Genomic DNA, 17,614 nt, shown 5'->3' on the forward strand with positions numbered 1-17,614 from the left:
ACATACATTTTTAGACATATTTCTGTAGACCCCAAAGAACTCTTAAAACCCACTTTTTTTAAACTGATTTTACCTCTACCAAATACTACAGGAGCTTTCCATGAAAGAAACATACCGGTGTGGCTGTAAATCTTAATCAACAAGCTAACTTTTAAAGTACGTCTATTTTACCAGGACACTCAGTTAAATATGGGGAGGCATTTTACATGTACAGCTTACCTATATAAGTTGCTTTGCTGTGGAGAACAATTTATGAAAAGAGTACTGGGCTCTAGAAATGCACCTCTTTTTACAGGATCTTCATGCTGAATGACTAAAAACAGGACAGGCAGTTCAGGTCAAGGTGAGTTTATTGTCCATACAGCATACCTAATCCCGTCAAAACACATTTCTTAAAACCATCTTTAAACTAGTCAAAACAGCAGGTTATTAATAAAAATGACTTAACACTGAACAGAGACAACCTTTTAAAAGGTAATCGAGACTACACTTTATCAGAATCTTATCCATCAAAAAACAATCTCACATACTTTCTAAATACTTTTTGTTTACACTGATCATGTCTACTACCTCACTCTCTAGCATCCCCTGACCATATAAACATCCACACCTCTTAAAGAGCACATTGTGAGAGGATAACTTTGACTTGATATGGCATCACACTCATTAAAGCAAAAAAAAAAAAAAAGTTTGAGAACAGATACTGTGCAACTGAGAGTGATTTCTGAGGTACATGATAACATGGTAATACACATAGTGGAAAAAATCCAGTGGCTGGGTGAGTTGCTGGGAACTTTTGAGCTGTCCAATTATTCAAGCAAAGACCAGCAGCATTAGGCTGGGATAACAGCACTTCCCTACCTCACCGGGATATTAGGAGCATGTATACATTAAAGATTGTGAGGCACTCAGATACTATAGTGATGGGGACCATATAAGTACCTAAGGTAGAAAACAGATAGATAAACCAAATATTCCACTAAAAATGACAAATATTTGCCATACTATATCAAAGATCTGGGAAGGTACAATCTGCAAGGCACTTTTTTCAAAGTGGGTTGTTTGAAAAAAATTACACACTGGTGCTTTGAGATAGCACTTTTTGATGCCAGACCAAAAAAAAACCAACCAAACCAAAAAAACCCAATTTTGTCATTCTTGTCCTCAGTTTGAAATGAAAATTGTGCAAAACATACAATAGTTTTCATTTTAAGTGATATTGTCAAGTTGTTAGGACCCAGATTTTACATACTTTGAGTGCTGTGTATTATAATAGTAAATGCCCTCTTGATTCTAACCATATAGTAATTGTTTATTTTTTACTACACCACTGCAGCATCAAATGTATTTGTTAAAAATGACTGCACACAGTGTAGACCCTATGAAATAAATTGTGCATGCAGGCTCCAACTGTTCTTTTTATGTGTCGGCTTTATACAAAATAAAGAACTACATTATTTAACTATATCATGCTCAGAGCCAGTTTTAAAAGGTATACTAAGGTACAAACAAAAACCAAACCTTAGGTCGTAATACGAGGACTTGATTCAACAAACACATATACACCTGACTAATTTTATAGTAGTTCCTTTGTCAATGAGAGTACTCATATGGGTGAAGTTCTCACATGCATAGGTGTTTGCAGGATAAGGCTCTGAGTTACAATCTACCTGGTTCTTTAGGGTGAAATTCACCCATTACTGCATAATGCCTGAGTAATCGTGCTATATGCAGGGCGCATACATGGAGTGAGGGGAATTAAATTCATCTCTGATCTACTGACAGGTTAAAAACTCCTATGTAGCTTCTCCACATCCCTTTTTGGAAACAAATCTGTGTATTCACTTTCCCATCCCCAGAACTCTCTCCAAGCTGGCCTGTTTCAAGATGATGTGAAGACCCCCCTCTGCAGTACACAGGGGTACAGAATGGCAGTTAGCTCTTCATGACATAGTGAATTTCACTATGCCTGCAGTGAGTTCCACAGAAGTCTATAAGGCTCCACATGGGTGCAAGAGACTGCCTGCACAGATCTGACTGCAGGAGAGAGACCTTAATGATGAACTTTCCAAGGAAAATGTATGTACTGCAGGAAATGGTGCTAGTGATTCAGCAGACAGCACACTCTTCCTTCTGAGTCCATAGCGAGTCAATGCCTAGCACGGTGGTAGAAGGAACTGTGCTTGGGAAAGTGCTATTTTTTGAATGAAATGAAAACCAAAGTCCTGACCATTGTGGTTGTTAAAAGTCCTATGGTATTTTTCACAATTTTTAACCCTGCTGTCCTGGCCAAATTCCAGTGTGGGTAATTACGTTCCATTCTCCTGGCCTACATTCTCCTTGCAGTTTCAATTCTACAAACAGTTGTTTAGTGCTGATGGGACATGACTGCTGTGTTCCAGACCAGAAGTAGGTGAAGTGATCTCCATAAACACAGTGGCCAAATACTACACCAACTTATACATGTACAGCTCCACTAAAGGGTGTTTTCAGGGGCACAAGTTAGCACGGAATTTTGTCCAGTCCATAAATCATTTTGGTATACACCTATATGAAAGGTACCATATGTCACAGTAAGATCTTACAAGGAGGAGGGCTGTGCAGAGTTTGGGGGGGGGCATAATTTTGCCACAAAAAAAGAAGTTATTTTGTGGCTCCATAATCTCACTTTCCATGTTTTTTTCATAATACAAGTTTTTTGTACCAGAACCTGCTAAATTTCATGTTTTTAATGTGAAAATGTTTATTTTTGTAAGAACAAAATTCCAAAATTTGGAAAATGTCAAGGTTTCCGTTTAATTATATGGCCATTTTAGAGTGAAAATTTTACTGTTTTCACTTGCTCTATCTTTTTAAGAAAAATACCTAACATTTTGCAGGACTTTGGCTGTTTTGCAAAATTGGACTGATTTCAGAAAACTGAAACAAAATACAAAATCTCAACTACTGTATCTCAGGGCCTGATGCTGCAAACACCTTTGCATGGACAGAGACAGCTGAAACTGCATGGAGTGCCATCCAAAGGAATTTGTGGGAATTGGACCTATGTTTTCGGTTCTCACTGAGAATACTTAACATAGCCCTAACAAAAAGGTGGTTTTTGTTATAATATGCAGTGTTACAAGCATGTAAAATCTGGGGCTCAAAAAGCCTGGCAGTATTACTTTAAGACCATTTGTTTTGTGTTTTGATACCCAGCCACTGAAAGAAGACTGTTGGGCCTAATCCTGTAGTCCATACTCAGGGAAAACTCCCTTTGAGGATTACAAAAGTAATGGGCTGATTATTTCTAAATCCACTGCAAATTAAGGGCCTGATTCCACTAACACTACTGAGCAGAGTGCTTACTATCACAAGTAGGACCATTGATTTCTCTATGCCAAATCATGGCATGGCTAACTAGCAGTATGACAGGCAGCATCGTGGGCAAGGAAGCAGGCACCACACTGCTGGACAGCCCCCTCTCTGCACAGGTTGGTGGAAAGGGGTAGAGCCTTGGCTCACCCACCCTCAGTGTGGCCAGCCATGTGGCTGCACTGAGTATAGACCTGGTGCAGTTTATTCCCTTTTTGAAGTAGAGAGGAGACCAGGAGGAGACTGTGACACCTGGGGTCATAATCTGTTTTCTGGACTGCTCTAGGGGCAGTGTAACAATGCAGACAACCACAAAGTCACGATCTAGCCCTATGGGATTACTTATGGTAGTAAAGCATTACACTAGGTAGCAAAGGTACAATGTTCACTGTCCAGCACCTTAAGTAATCATTTGCATCGGGGCAAAGTAAGTGTAAAATGCTCTCAAACCAGAATTTTCTACGTATGTTGGAGGTAACATTTTAATATCCACAAGACACTCATTTTGCACAAATACAAATGACTACATAAGGTGACATACAGTGGAGAATCAGGTCTTAAGTGCTTCTAGGATCGAGACCTATTTGTGCAGAAATCTTTGCTGAACAGATCCTCATGTTTAATGTATTTTTTCCACTATGAAACGGATACCTAAGACCAAACGGGAGCCCAATGTCCCTGCAGTCTACAACTGTTCCCCTACACAACTGAAGCAACTGTGCTTTGCTCACCAAAACACAGGCTTTGGCTGCCTTTTGCATTGACCATTCCATGAGGCTCCCAGCGGAAAGAACTGTAAAGTTGTGAGGTATTGTGAAAATGGGAACCTTTTTTGTCCAGTAAACCTGAGGTAAATATACTGTCTTTGCAGGATGTGATCAGAAAAAATAAAATAAAATAAAATAAAAAAAAATCATGAGTACGCTATTAGAAAACAACTGTACAGGGCATTTCCAGTAAATCTAAGAACTCATCTCCACTTAACCGTCTACTTCAGGATTTGAAATTTAAGCAGTAAAATAATATATTATAAAAATGTTTATAAAATAGCAGCACACTCAGTGAAACAATACAGCTAAGTACTGTTAATGTGAATAAGAATGAAACAAATCATAGCTTCTTAGCAGCGCAAAAAAAAAAACCAAAAAAAACCAAAATAAACCCCTTAGATTCTTACTCCATTTTCTACCCTCATCTAGCCAAATATGGCAGAGTCCATTCATAAAATATTCTTCAAAGTAGCATGTTCTTTCTGGATTTTCATCTTTAAAAAAATGCAAACATTAACATTTCATCCAACAGCTTCAAACTGTATATTTGCAATCTGTTAATACAATTGTGCAAAAAAAAAAAAAAATTGCCCCATCTCCTTTGCCATCTAAATGCCTCTTCTTTACAGATGGAGCAGGAAAAATAAATTCAAGTACACTGAATACACCTTTGTAATAAAAATCAAAGTCACGCACCTTGATGTTTACCATTTGTATCTTTTGCACCAGCAATTTTCTTTCATTGTCCATAGATAAGCATGCAGGTGGTGTTAAGATCCTTCTGACACTGAACAATACACAGAATTGTCAGACTTTCATCCGGAATGTTGTGACAGGAATGTCATCCGAAGCAGGTGTTGGAATTTCCAGCAACACCAGAACTAGCAAAGTACATCAGATATTGGAAAATATTGACTATTAAAAGCTATATGCATTGCTGCTTTTTTTCTTTTTTTTTTTTTTTGCTCAGCACAATTGTCATAAACCATTTCATTTATCCCTTAGGAACAATTTTCAAAGTGCTTTTCGAATGAAATGGTTTATAATAATGCTAACTGTGGACCAGTAAAGTTATAAACATCTGGAAAATGTATTTTTTGGAGGGAGAGGGGAGATCAAAGGAAATCACATCTTCTTTAACACAGTGAGGATGTTAAAAAGGAAGATGGGCAGAGCATCATTTAATTGCCTTTACACCAAACTCAAGAGCTGCCAAAAGTTAACATTGATGTGTAGCATTAGCATTGTGAATGAATATAATGCTTTTTCACAGATGATCCACTGCATCTAGGAATCCAAAGTTCAGAGGTGTCTGATTTGTTGACAAGTCATTTTTAATCTGTATGTTTCTGCCATCTAATGCAAGCATTCTATACTTTGGCTTGGACCACTGCTGGGTAGCAGGATCAGCTTTATGCCAAAGATGCTGCTGTGTTTAGAATGAACCATTTCTGGAGGAAAAGTAGGAAGCAGTGGTGGTGGGGGGAAAGGAACACCTGCTCTTCCGGCTGGCAAAATAAAGCATCTTCTTTCTTAGGTAGCAGCTACCACAGACAGCAAGAGTAAACCAAACTAACATACAGAAATCCAACAAACTGTTCTGACTAATAACAGAGGTGATAGATCAGCAAATCTCTTCTGCATCCAAAATGGTTCAATCACTTCAGGGATTTTTTCCCACTTTGCCCTAACCCCTTAATTCTATTGCTTTGCAATCTAGTCAAGCCATAACATAACACACACAATTCCTTTCTTAAGTTTAAAAAAGGGTGTGTATGCACTAGGTCATAATGCACGCACAGAAAAGTATATTCTACTTTGTTCCCACAAATGCAGGCTTACATTTATCTAGCTACTTTTTATGCTTTTATAAGCATTTAATATCACCGATACATAATCAAACAGTAATTATCAAATATATCGTGGGATTCCCTTCTGTAGAACATCACAGGCACCAAATGCTTTTTTAAATTACTTCTTTTTTTGTTTTGTTTTGTATCTAAAAGAGCTTTAAATACATTCTATGTGGGAGCAGATTAAAAAAAAAGATTTCATTCTAAAAAAAAAGGGGAGGGGAGGAGCAGAGGGAGCAAGCACGACTGTCTGGGCTGACGTCCTCACAGGTTGATGTCTCTCACATCTGTGGGAGTGCTGGCCTGGTCCAGTTCATCCACCATCTTAGAAGGATTTCTTTGCTGTTGCTGCTGCTGGACTTGCCTAAGGTTGCTTACTAGCACCGACTCTATCTGTTCTTGGCAGGCTTTAAGGAAGTCCTAGAGAATAGGAAGCAAAATGATCTGTTAGTGAATCTTTTCCCACTGTGCCAATCAAAGCATCAAGATAAGCAGAAATGAGGAAAACCAAGATGTTCAGAGGCTACGTGAATGGAAATCATGCATTTAATCTAGAATTGTGCTATGAAGAGAAACGGGCTGCACGTCACTAGAAGCAGCCCACGTATGCAGCCCTTTCGGTGGAGTAAAGCAAATACCACATTTGTTACAATCTTGGCAACTTAAAATTCTAACTTTCCTGCAAGAAAGTAGTGCCTTTTGGAACGGGAACTCAATGATATTCATTGGCAATCTCCTGCAGGACAGATATAAATCCAAAGGCAGGACTATACCTAGCCATGTAGTAGCTATGTAGTAGCTGCTGCATTCCCTCTGTGCAAGAAGAAACATGCCTTTAATAAAACCAATGTTTTTGTAATTGTCCAAGGTACTACATCTTACAGCACTGCCATGAAGTGGGCTGTTACTATAGAACACTGAAGTATTTTCTTTAGAAGGGTCAGCAACGAAGGGGTAAAAAGGAGATGTCCCTAAGCTCAGAGAATCTGTACCTAGACTCCCAAAAATGTAATCCTGCCTCCAAACACTGCTTGACAGTTGGGCCTCATGAAAGACAACCTTGGTAGAAACAGTACAAACACAGCTGGGAAGCAACCCACCAGACAATCCAAGACACAGAGCACGAAGACCATTGTCAGCAGTTTGCAAGGACTATCTTCCACTTACGGAGCAAATTCAAATTCAAACAACCAAAATTATTCCAACAACAGGGGAAAGAGCAGGCCAAAGCTAGGACACTAATGTCTCACTGAAAATGGCACAGGCATTTAGGGTGCAGGCAAAATTAAAATAGCAACAATTAACAATACAGTAGAACCTCAGAGTTACGAACACTAGAGTTAAAAACTGACGAGTCAACCACACACCTCATTTGGAAGTGGAAGTACACAATCAGGCCGCAGCAGAGACAAAAACAAAAACACCCCCACCATCATCCCCATAATAAACAAATACAGTACAGTATTGTGTTAAACGTAAACTACTAAAAAATAAAGGGAAAGTTTTAAAAAAAGATTTTAAAAAGTAAGGAAACTGTTTCTGTTCTTGTTTCATTTAAATTAAGATGGTTAAAAGTAGCATTTTTCTACTGCACAGTAAATTTTCAAAGCTGTCTTAAGACAATGTTCAGTTGTAAACTTTTGAAAGTACAACCATAACATTTTGTTCATTTGAACATTTCAGAGTTACAAACTTCCATCCCCAAAGTGTTTGTAACTCTGAGGTTCTACTGTAGTATTATTAGAAAACTACTTCTGCCATAGACTTCAAAGCACTTTATACAGAGGATTAGTATCATTATTCTCATTTCACAGACTTGGAAACTGAGGTAAAGAGGTGAAGTGATTTGTATAAGGTCACACATGGAGTCAGTGGTCAAGTCGGGTACAGAACAAAGTACTGCAGTACAACGGATCAAAACAGGGGCCTACCTGGCAAGCCCCCTCACTCTCACACACATAGTGGCAACCAGTGGAGTTTGAAGTCTGCACACAGGTATGCTTCACTCCAGACCTGCAATGTACATCTGTTGTCCCAGCCTGACTGGGAAAGCATAAGTCATGTCTGAGCATGTCCATTCCATAGGTGACATTTATATGTTTGATACAATCTGTGCTGGTGTGATTATTCCAGGTGATAAAATTCATGCTCTGCCAGGAATACCATTTTGTGTTGGACCCTGGAGACTCAGTGCTAGCAGTAAAGTCATACCCTCTCTCTGCAAAGAAACTACTATGCCTATATGGTGGAGCACCATTCCCAAACATTATTTGTACATGTAGCTATACTGGCAAAAGAGTACAAGGGGATGGTTTGTTATGCTGATCAGATACAAGGAAGAGTGGACTGGATGAGACATTGGTCCTAATATGAACAAGAAACTTACCAAGGACGTGGAGGCCACTACTCAGTTCTAACATCAGTCAGCTAGGTACAGATCATGGTGGTACCATTAGAGCATCAGTAACAAGAGGCTAGCTCATCACTATTGCCTAGGCATAATTGGACCAAGATGGTTTCGTATTTTCCAGCTTAACAGTCAGAATCAACTGTTTGTTCCCTTATCAAGAATAACGTTGATCAATATCATTGTCAGATCACTAGCAGACAGCAACTCAATACTTGAAATCTGTGCTGCAGTGTCATGTCCGTGTGATGTGCGGTGAGTGGATTGTTACCTCTCTGTGTTTGGCATAGCTATGTGCCTCTTTAACCCATGGCTCTGTGCTCCAGAGATGGAAGCCCCAACAAAGATTGATGAGACTGATATTAAACACTTAACTATAGGTGAAGAAAGTGGCAATTCCCATAGTTCAAGTTGCCTAATACTTTCCATTATAAGCCACTGCTTTCAGTTGCTTGTAACTTTGCCAAACTTCTATCCCTCGGGCTGAAATTTTCCATGCTTACTCTTTGTCTCAGGCTGACCTGATCTGGAAAAATTTAATCAAAACCGGCTCAGCCATTTTCAAGAATGAGGCTAGTGAAAGCAGGTAGTTTGACAAAAGTTAATTTTAAAAAATCCCAGCGGTTTCTCTGAAGAGCTCTAGCACCTTCAGGATTTGGAGTAGGACCTTCCAATTTGGATTAGAAGAAGTGTGGGTTCAGGTGCTGTATGCTCTCCCCATGAACATAGACCCAGGCTTAACCAAGTTATAAGCCTCTGAAAATTGTCATTTGTATATACTCAGTACAGCCCATAAGAGCCTTGCTGCTAAAAGCCCCAGAGAGCCCCCTAATATACCAACTACACTGAAACATGCCTCAGGAACAGAGCTAGAGCTCTGGATGTACTATAGATGTAACAGATGGAGTAGCAGCTGCTGCAGGCCCTTAATCTAGGAGAAGGCAGAGATTAAAGTGAGGGGAAATGACATACTCCTTGGCTTGAGGTGCCAATACTCTTCCTCCTGTTTCAAAATACTTGCTCCGTTGGGGGGAAGGTGTGCTGGGCATAAGGGAGAAACCATGAGTTCTAGTGTCATCTCTTTCACTTGTTTGTGTTAATAAGCCTGTGCACTTCACAGTCATTACAAGGCCTCATACCCCTACCTTAAGGAGGCAGGCAACTACCATTCTCCCCATTTTACAGAAGAGGAACTAAGAGTTTACACAAGATCACTTTGGAAAAGCTTAGCACAGAATTCAGGGACCAGATTCTAGGCTGTATGTTGCATGAAGTGCAGTGGGGACAATGAAGTCTTTTAAGTCACCTTTGCACTATGCAGAATCTGGCCTGCTCTTTGGCATCAGTGTAGCCCAAGGGTCAGCAACCTTTCAGAAGTGGTGTGCCGCGTATTCATTTATTCACTCTCATTTAAGGTTTCACGTGCCAGTAATACATTTTAACATTTTTAGAAGGTCTCTTTCTATAAGTCTATAATATATAACTAAACTATTGTTGTATGTAAAGTAAATAAGGTTTTTAAAATGTTTAAGAAGCTTCATTTAAAATTACATTAAAATGCAGAGCCCCTCAAACCGGAGGCCAGGACCCAGGCAGTGTGAGTGCCACTGAAAATCAGCACACGTGCCATAGGTTGCCTACCCCTGGCGTAGCCCTTATCATAAATTAGAGGAACCCCAGAGGCTGCTCTAGTTTATGGCAATCTGTCTGAAATAGTAATGTTCCCCTAATGACAGATATATTCATTCTGTATTGTGCTGATTATGAGACAGCCCTGTAAGATGTACCTTAGCCTCAGAAGAAGGAGAGTGTATATCGTGTATTCATTCCACAGCATACTCCTTTTAATTTCTTGGGGGCCGTTTTTCTTAGAACAACTAACCAGAATGTAAGTCTTCATCTGTGCTTTTCATGAAACACCCTTATTTCTGTCTCTCTGCATTCATACCCACACTCAGTGTATAGACCTGTTGTCCTCTGGAGATTAGAGGTATATTGTGGGCACAAACAATGAGTAACAATTTAAGCTAATACTCAAATGCACTGAGCAACCACAACTCCAGTTAAGTCAATGGGAGCAGGGGGTGCTCAGCACCTTAGAAACTCAAGATAGAGTCTCAAGTTGGACATCCTCTCCCGCTCCCAAAATGCAGTGCCTAAAGTGGGAAGTCATGTCTAAAGATGCTGGCCTATACGACCTGCACTAGGCCACACAGTGAGTCAGTGGCAATGCCAGGAACAGAATGCTGATCTCTTGACTCATGGTCTAGTATCCTATCCACTGGACTACATGTACTGTCAGCACACTGGATCAGTCATTGAATGGACATGTTTCAAAATGCTAACTGCACTCCAACAACAGGTATTTGTACACATTGTCTATGCACCATACCAGAGCAAGAAGGCTTGCCCATAGCCCTGTATTAAGAAGTCAAGTAGCAACCATGCCAGCAGGAGTTACTCATATTAAGACACTTAATTACCAAAACAATGTTTTCTCTGGTTTTCATAAATCTACAAAAAAGACTTTGCTGCCTTATTGTAAAAGGTGACCTGTTGAGGATGGAAGGCTGGGTTACCAAGCCTCCAGGATTGTCCTGGAGTTTTCAGGAATTAAAGATTAATCATTAAAGATTGTGTCATGTGATGAATCTTCCAGGAATACGTCCAACCGAAATTGGTGACCCTATGCCAGGCCTAAAATTAGACCTCCTACCAACTTCTTTGGTATGAGGTGCATTGTGCTGTCTATCCCTCCTTATGCTCTGCATACATGCTACATTCATATCAGAAAGCAAGGGACTGAAATCTACTGGATTCCTGCTCTTGGAGAGATGTGAAGTTTGAATACCCAGCTTGCTAAGCATGGAGCAGGAAGATTGAAGTGAAGGAGTACTGTACATGTCACTGAGAAAAAGTAACTAAATACCCTGGATTATTGGTGATGGGAGGTGAAGCAAAAAATCTGGATTTTTACAGTGCTGCAGCCATTAGATTTTGGGGTATTTCTGTTGGGTTTTTTTTGCAAGAGGTGTGTAGGAGGACTGATTGTTTTGTTTTTAATGGTTCTGCTGGTGATGACAAATCTGTCTAGTTATTTTAAGGTGAGAACTTTTGCTTTTATTCATCTTGCTGGGAAATGGTTGGACGCTTTCTATAGTCAGGGAACTGAACATTTAATGGTGAGGACTGGGCCTCTTGTCCCAAATATATTGCTGCCAAAAACCCTCAAAAATTCAAATAAATCCCATGCTCAAGAACACATGTGCATTCTAGGTCCATTACCAATATTCACGTATTTAAGAAGTAGTAACTGTAATATGTTCCACTGTTTAGTAAAATGACTGGGCTTATGTTAAAATGTCCAGTGAGTCCATTATAGCATATTCTGGCAACTGCTTGTTGCAACATGATTGGTTTTCTGTTTGTGGTCTGTTTTCCTTTCCCATAAACTGCTGCTGATGTGCTTGTGTTCACTGGAGAAAACCTAAGCAAATGCATATAATCTATCATCAGACACAATATCTCGTTTTCAAACAGTTTTTGCAGCTAGATTGACAGAAGTGCAAGGTAATCAAGGGATGAGCCCCAAGATCACACAGGAGTTTACCAGCACAGATGAACCCCCTACAGCAGAAGGATTTCATTGAGTGTATACATCTCCCTATCACCAAATAAAAGTTTCCAGCCACGCTAACCTTCCTTCAAACAGGGCCTCACACAGGGCCTCATCCTCCCTGATTGAACTAACCTCATTATCTCTAGCTTGCTTGCATATATATACCTACCCCTGAAAATTTCCACTGCATGTATCTGACCAAGTGGGTATTCACTCACGAAAGCTCATGCTCCAAAACGTCTGTTAGTCTATAAGGTGCCACAGGATTCTTTGCTGCTCCCATTGAAGTTATGGCAAAATGGTGCAGATCAGGCTCAGAAATAAAAAACTGGAAGAGTGCAGATATCCATTTGCAGAATATCATGAAACTTTGCATTTATAAAGCACATTTCATACAACGATCTCAGTATGCTTTTAAAACATTAAGGGCCAAAATTGCAAACCAGAATGTCTTTCGAAAACAAACCAGGCATTTGCACAGCCAAGTACCAATCTCAGTGCTTTACAACCCAATTCTCTACATAACTGCAGGGTTTTGCATCTAACATAAATCCTGAAAATCCTCACCCAGTTAAGTCAGTTTCAGAACCACTCTTATAATATTATACATCTTTTAATAATTCATAGCACAAACAAATAATGATCCATTTAATTTATGCAGAGCCCTAAAATGACACTTCCCAGGGCTGTGTGGCACCTCACCACACCCTGCCCTTAGCGTGAGGAAATTTTGTTTGTGCCTGCAGTGTATCAGCTCCCTGTAACCACCAGTTTCTGGTAGCAGAAGTACTGCCCTCCAGGCCTCCACAGGCCTTGCTCTCTCTGTACAGGTTAGCAATAGGCACACACCAACCCCAAGTTCTCCGAGCATTCCCTGTAGTGTCCAGCCCCTCATCCACTGAACTCTCCCAGGATTACCAGGCTCACCGTTCCCAAAGAAACTGTACACCCCAGCTCACTAGTTACACCTTAGAAAACAGCTCTGCTGAACACACAGCATTTAGATGTGTTTATAGTGAAAACAAGAATAAGTTTATTATCAAAGGACAGGGATTCAAGTGATAGTGAGTAAGAATACTGGAACAAATGGTTACATATAAAACAAAATCATAACACACTTTTTGAAAACTAAACTTTAACTAACAAGGAATGTCTATCTCCTGCAAGAAAGCATACCCCAAGTTCTTTCCCCAGTATTTTCAACCAGTTTGGCGGAGATCCCTTCTCATAAAATCATGCCCGCTGACAGCTTGTCCTTATAGACTGAACAAATATCTAGGGGTTCATCTGTACTTTGGGTACAGTTTCAAAAGTTCATTGTATTACCCCTAAACAAGTTGACTTCTGCTATTTCCCTCTTCTTGTTAATTTCCTTTCTGAAGATTTCACAATTCTTCATTAGCACGCAGCTCAGACTTTTGAGTAGAGGCCTATTGCGAACCATACAATACTTAATTTACAGGTAAACAACCAGACAGATAAATGGTCCTTGTCTGAAAGAAAACCTGCTTTTCACTGTTGCTGGTGACCGCTCCCTTAATGCAGACCTTAAGAAATAATTTTCAATGTATATACGTAACTCCTTACACAACCTCTGTACGTGCATTTCGCAGTGATACTGATGACCAGGGTGACACAGGCTTTGAGTATCACATGACAAATGGCAAGAATTAAGATGTCTGTACACTAATGCGAGGAGCCTAGGTCACAAAATGGAGGAACTAGAGCTACTGGTGCAGGAAGTGAAACTGGATATTATAGGGATAACAGAAACATGGTGGAATAGTAGTCATGACTGGAGTACAGGTATTGAAGGCTATGTGCTGTTTAGGAAAGACAGAAATAAAGGCAAAGGTGGTGGAGTAGCACTGTATATCAGTGATGAGGTAAACTGTAAAGAAATAAGAAGTGATGGAACGGATAAGACAGTCTGTCTGGGCAAAACTCACACTGGGAAAGAAAGCTACTAGAGCCTCCCCTGAGATAGTGCTTGGGGTGTGCTACAGACCGCCGGGATCTGATTTGGATACGGATAGAGACCTCTTCAATGTTTTTAATGAAGTAAACACTAATGGGAATTGTGTGATCATGGGAGACTGTAACTTCCCAGAGATAGACTGGAGGACAAGTGCTAGTAAGAATAATAGGCTCAGATTTTTCTGGATGTGATAGCTGATGGATTTCTTCACCAAGTAGTTGAAGAACCAACAAGAGGGGATGCCATTTTAGATTTGGTTTTGGTGAGTAGTGAGGACCTCATAGAAAAATGGTTGTAGAGGACAACCTTGGTTTGAGTGATCATGAGCTAATTCAGTTCAAACTAGATGGAAGGATAAACAAAAATAGATCTGGGACTAGGGCTTTTGACTTCTCAAGGGCTAATTTTAAAGAATTAAGGAAATTAGTTAGGGAAGTGGACTGGACTGAAGAACTTGTAGATCTAAATGTGGAGGAGGCCTGGAATTACTTTAAGTCACAGCTGCAGAAACTATCAGAAGCCTGCATTCCAAGAAAAGGGAAAAAAACATAGGCAGGAGTTGTAGACCAAGCTGGATGAGCAAGCATCTCAGAGAGGTGATTAAGAAAAAGCAGAAAGTCTACAAGGAGTGGAAGAAGGGTGGGATTAGCAAGGAAAGCTACCTTAGTGAGGTCAGAACATGTAGGGATAAAGTGAGAAAGGCTAAAAGCCATGTAGAGTTGGACCTTGCAAAGGGAATTAAAACCAATAGTAAAAGGTTCTATAGCCATATAAACGAGGAGAAAACAAAGAAGGAAGAAGTGGGACCGCTAAATACTGAGGATGGAATGGAGGTTAAGGATAACCTAGGCATGGCCCAATATCTAAATAAATACTTTGCCTCGGTCTTTAATAAGGCTACGGAGGGGCTTAGGGATAATGGAAGGATGACAAATGGGAATGAGGATATGGAGGTGGATATTACCACATCTGAGGTAGAAGCCAAACTTGAACAGCTTAATGGGACAAAATCGAAGGGCCCGGACAATCTTCATCCAAGAATGTTAAAGGAACTGGCACATGAAATTGCAAGCCCATTAGCAAGAATTTTTAATGAATCGGTAAACTCAGGGGTTGTACCGTATGACTGGAGAATTGCTTACATAGTTCCTATCTTTAAGAAAGGGAAAAAACGTGATCTGAGTAACTATAGGCCTGTTAATTTGACATCTGTAGTATGTAAGGTCTTGGAAAAAAATTTGAAGGAGAAAGTAGTTAAGGACATTGAGGTCAGTGGTAATTGGGACAATTTACAACATGGTTTTACTAAAGGTAGATCATGCCAAACCAATATGATCTCCTTCTTTGAGAAGGTGACAGATTATTTAGACAAAGGAAATGCAGTAGATCTAATTTACCTCAATTTTAGTAAGGCATTTGACACGGTTCCACATGGGGCATTATTAGTTAAACTGGAAAAGATGGGGATCAATATAAAAACTGGAAGGTGGATAAGGAACTGGTTAAAGGGGAGACTCCAACGGGTCGTACTGAAGGGTGAACTGTCAGGCTGGAAGGAGGTTACTAGTGGAGTTCCTCAAGGATCAGTTTTGGGACCAATCTTATTTAATCTTTTTATTACTGACCTTGGCACAAAAAGCGAGAATGTGCTAATAAAGTTTGCAGATGACACAAAGCTGGGAGGTATTGCTAACACAGAGAAGGACCGGGATATGATACAGGAAGATCTGGATGACCTTGTAAACTGAACTAATAGTAATAGGATGAAATTTAATAGTGAAAAGTGCAAGGTCATGCACTTAGGGATTAATAATAAGAATTTTAGTTATACATTGGGGACACATCAGTTGGAAGCAATAGAGGAGGAGAAGAACCTTGGAGTATTGGTTGATCACAGGATGACTATGAGCCGCCAATGTGATATGGCAGTTAAAAAAGCTAATGCGGTTTTAGGATGCATCAGGCGAGGTATTTCCAGCAAAGATAAGGAGGTGTTAGTACCGTTATATAAGGCACTGGTGAGACCTCATCTGGAATACTGTGTGCAGTTCTGGTCTCCCATGTTTAAGAAGGATGAATTCAAACTAGAACAGGTTCAGAGATAGGCTACTAGGATGATCCGAGGAATGGAAAACCTGTCTTATGAAAGGAGACTCAAAGAGCTTGGCTTGTTTAGCCTAACCAAAAGAAGGCTGAGGGGGAATATGCTTGCTCTTTATAAATATATCAGAGAGATTAATATTAGGAAGGGAGAGGAATTATTTAAGCTTAGTACCAATGTAGACACAAGAACAAATGGGTATAAACTGGACACTAGGAAGTTTAGACTTGAAATTAGACGAAAGTTTCTAACCATTAGAGGAGTGAAGTTCTGGAACAGCCTTCCAAGGGGAGTAGTGGGGGCAAAAGACATATCTGGCTTTAAGACTAAGCTTGATAAGTTTATGGAAGGGATGGTATGATGGGATAGCTTAATTTTGGCAACTGATCTTTAATTATCAGCAGGTAAGTATGCCCAGTGATCTGTGATGGGATGTTGGATGGGATGGGATCTGAGTTACTGCAGAGAATTCTTTCCTGAGTGCTGGCTGGTGAGTCTTGCCCACATGCTCAGGGTTTAGCTGATCGCCATATTTGGGTCGGGAAGGAATTTTCCTCCGGGGCAGACTGGCAGAGGCCCTGGAGGTTTTTCGCCTTCCTCTGCAGTGTGGGGCATGGGTCACTTGCTGATGGATTCTCTGCAGCTTGAGGTCTTCAAACCACAATTTGAAGATTTCAATAACTCAGACATAGGTTAGGGGTTTGTTATAGAAGTGGATGGGTAGGGTTCTGTGGCGTGCTTTGTTCAGGAGGTCAGACTAGATGATCATATTGGTCCCTTCTGACCCTAAACTCTATGAGTCTATGAGACACTCTTGGGTGAACTAAAAATACCAGACTCTGGGTTCCCTGTAACCCATATGCACCTGTTATGCCCTCTGCCAGTTGGCATCAAGAGGTTCTTGGGTAACAATTACATTTGAGGCCTGGTCTACACTACAGAGTTAGGTTGACATAAGCTGCTTTACTCTGTAAGTGTCCACACTACAATGTTGCTCCCCCTGACGTAACTCACCCACTACGTCAACCTAATAACTCCACCTCCACGAGAGGTGTATCATTTAGGTAGACACTGCATAACTTACGTTGACTTTACTGGCCACTGTTTTGAACTCCACTGCTCAGCAGCCATGTATACAGGTACATGCTCCTCCCCTTTTAAAGCCTTGTGAATTTTAAAATCCATTTTCTGTTTGCTTGGCATGGAGAACTCACATAGTAACTGCCCAGCTGACCATGCCAGCTCCACAGAGCAAACATGCTCCTGCCTGGCGTACACAGGTGGTGGATCTCCTGGGTCTGCGGTGAGAAGAGGCTGTGCAGGCACAATTTTGATCCAGCCGTAGAAACGTCAACATCTATGAACATGGGGGAGAAGAGCTACAAAAGGGACACGCAGCAGTGCCGTGTGAAAATCAAGGAGCTGTGGCAGGCATACCAGAAGGCAGGGGAGGCAAACAGCCACTCTGGTGCAGAGTTGCAGACATACCGCTTCTCCAAGGAGCTGCATGTCATTCTCGGAAGTTACCCGAC

The 17,614-nt window shown here is 40.5% G+C and overlaps 1 protein-coding gene across 1 annotated transcript in view; it reads right to left on the reverse strand.

Annotated features, from left to right (window-relative positions):
• Positions 1–332: 332 nt before the first annotated feature.
• Positions 333–17,614, reverse strand: part of CCND2 (cyclin D2) — a 67,256-nt gene continuing 49,974 nt past the window's right edge. The window contains 1 exon segment of the mRNA XM_030538645.1: positions 333–6,397. Within this exon segment, the coding sequence (XP_030394505.1) occupies positions 6,242–6,397 (156 nt within the window). The 3' untranslated portion in view covers positions 333–6,241.

This window comes from Gopherus evgoodei, chromosome 1 (genome assembly GCF_007399415.2).
Source record: "Gopherus evgoodei ecotype Sinaloan lineage chromosome 1, rGopEvg1_v1.p, whole genome shotgun sequence".
Classification (NCBI taxonomy): domain Eukaryota; kingdom Metazoa; phylum Chordata; order Testudines; family Testudinidae; genus Gopherus; species Gopherus evgoodei.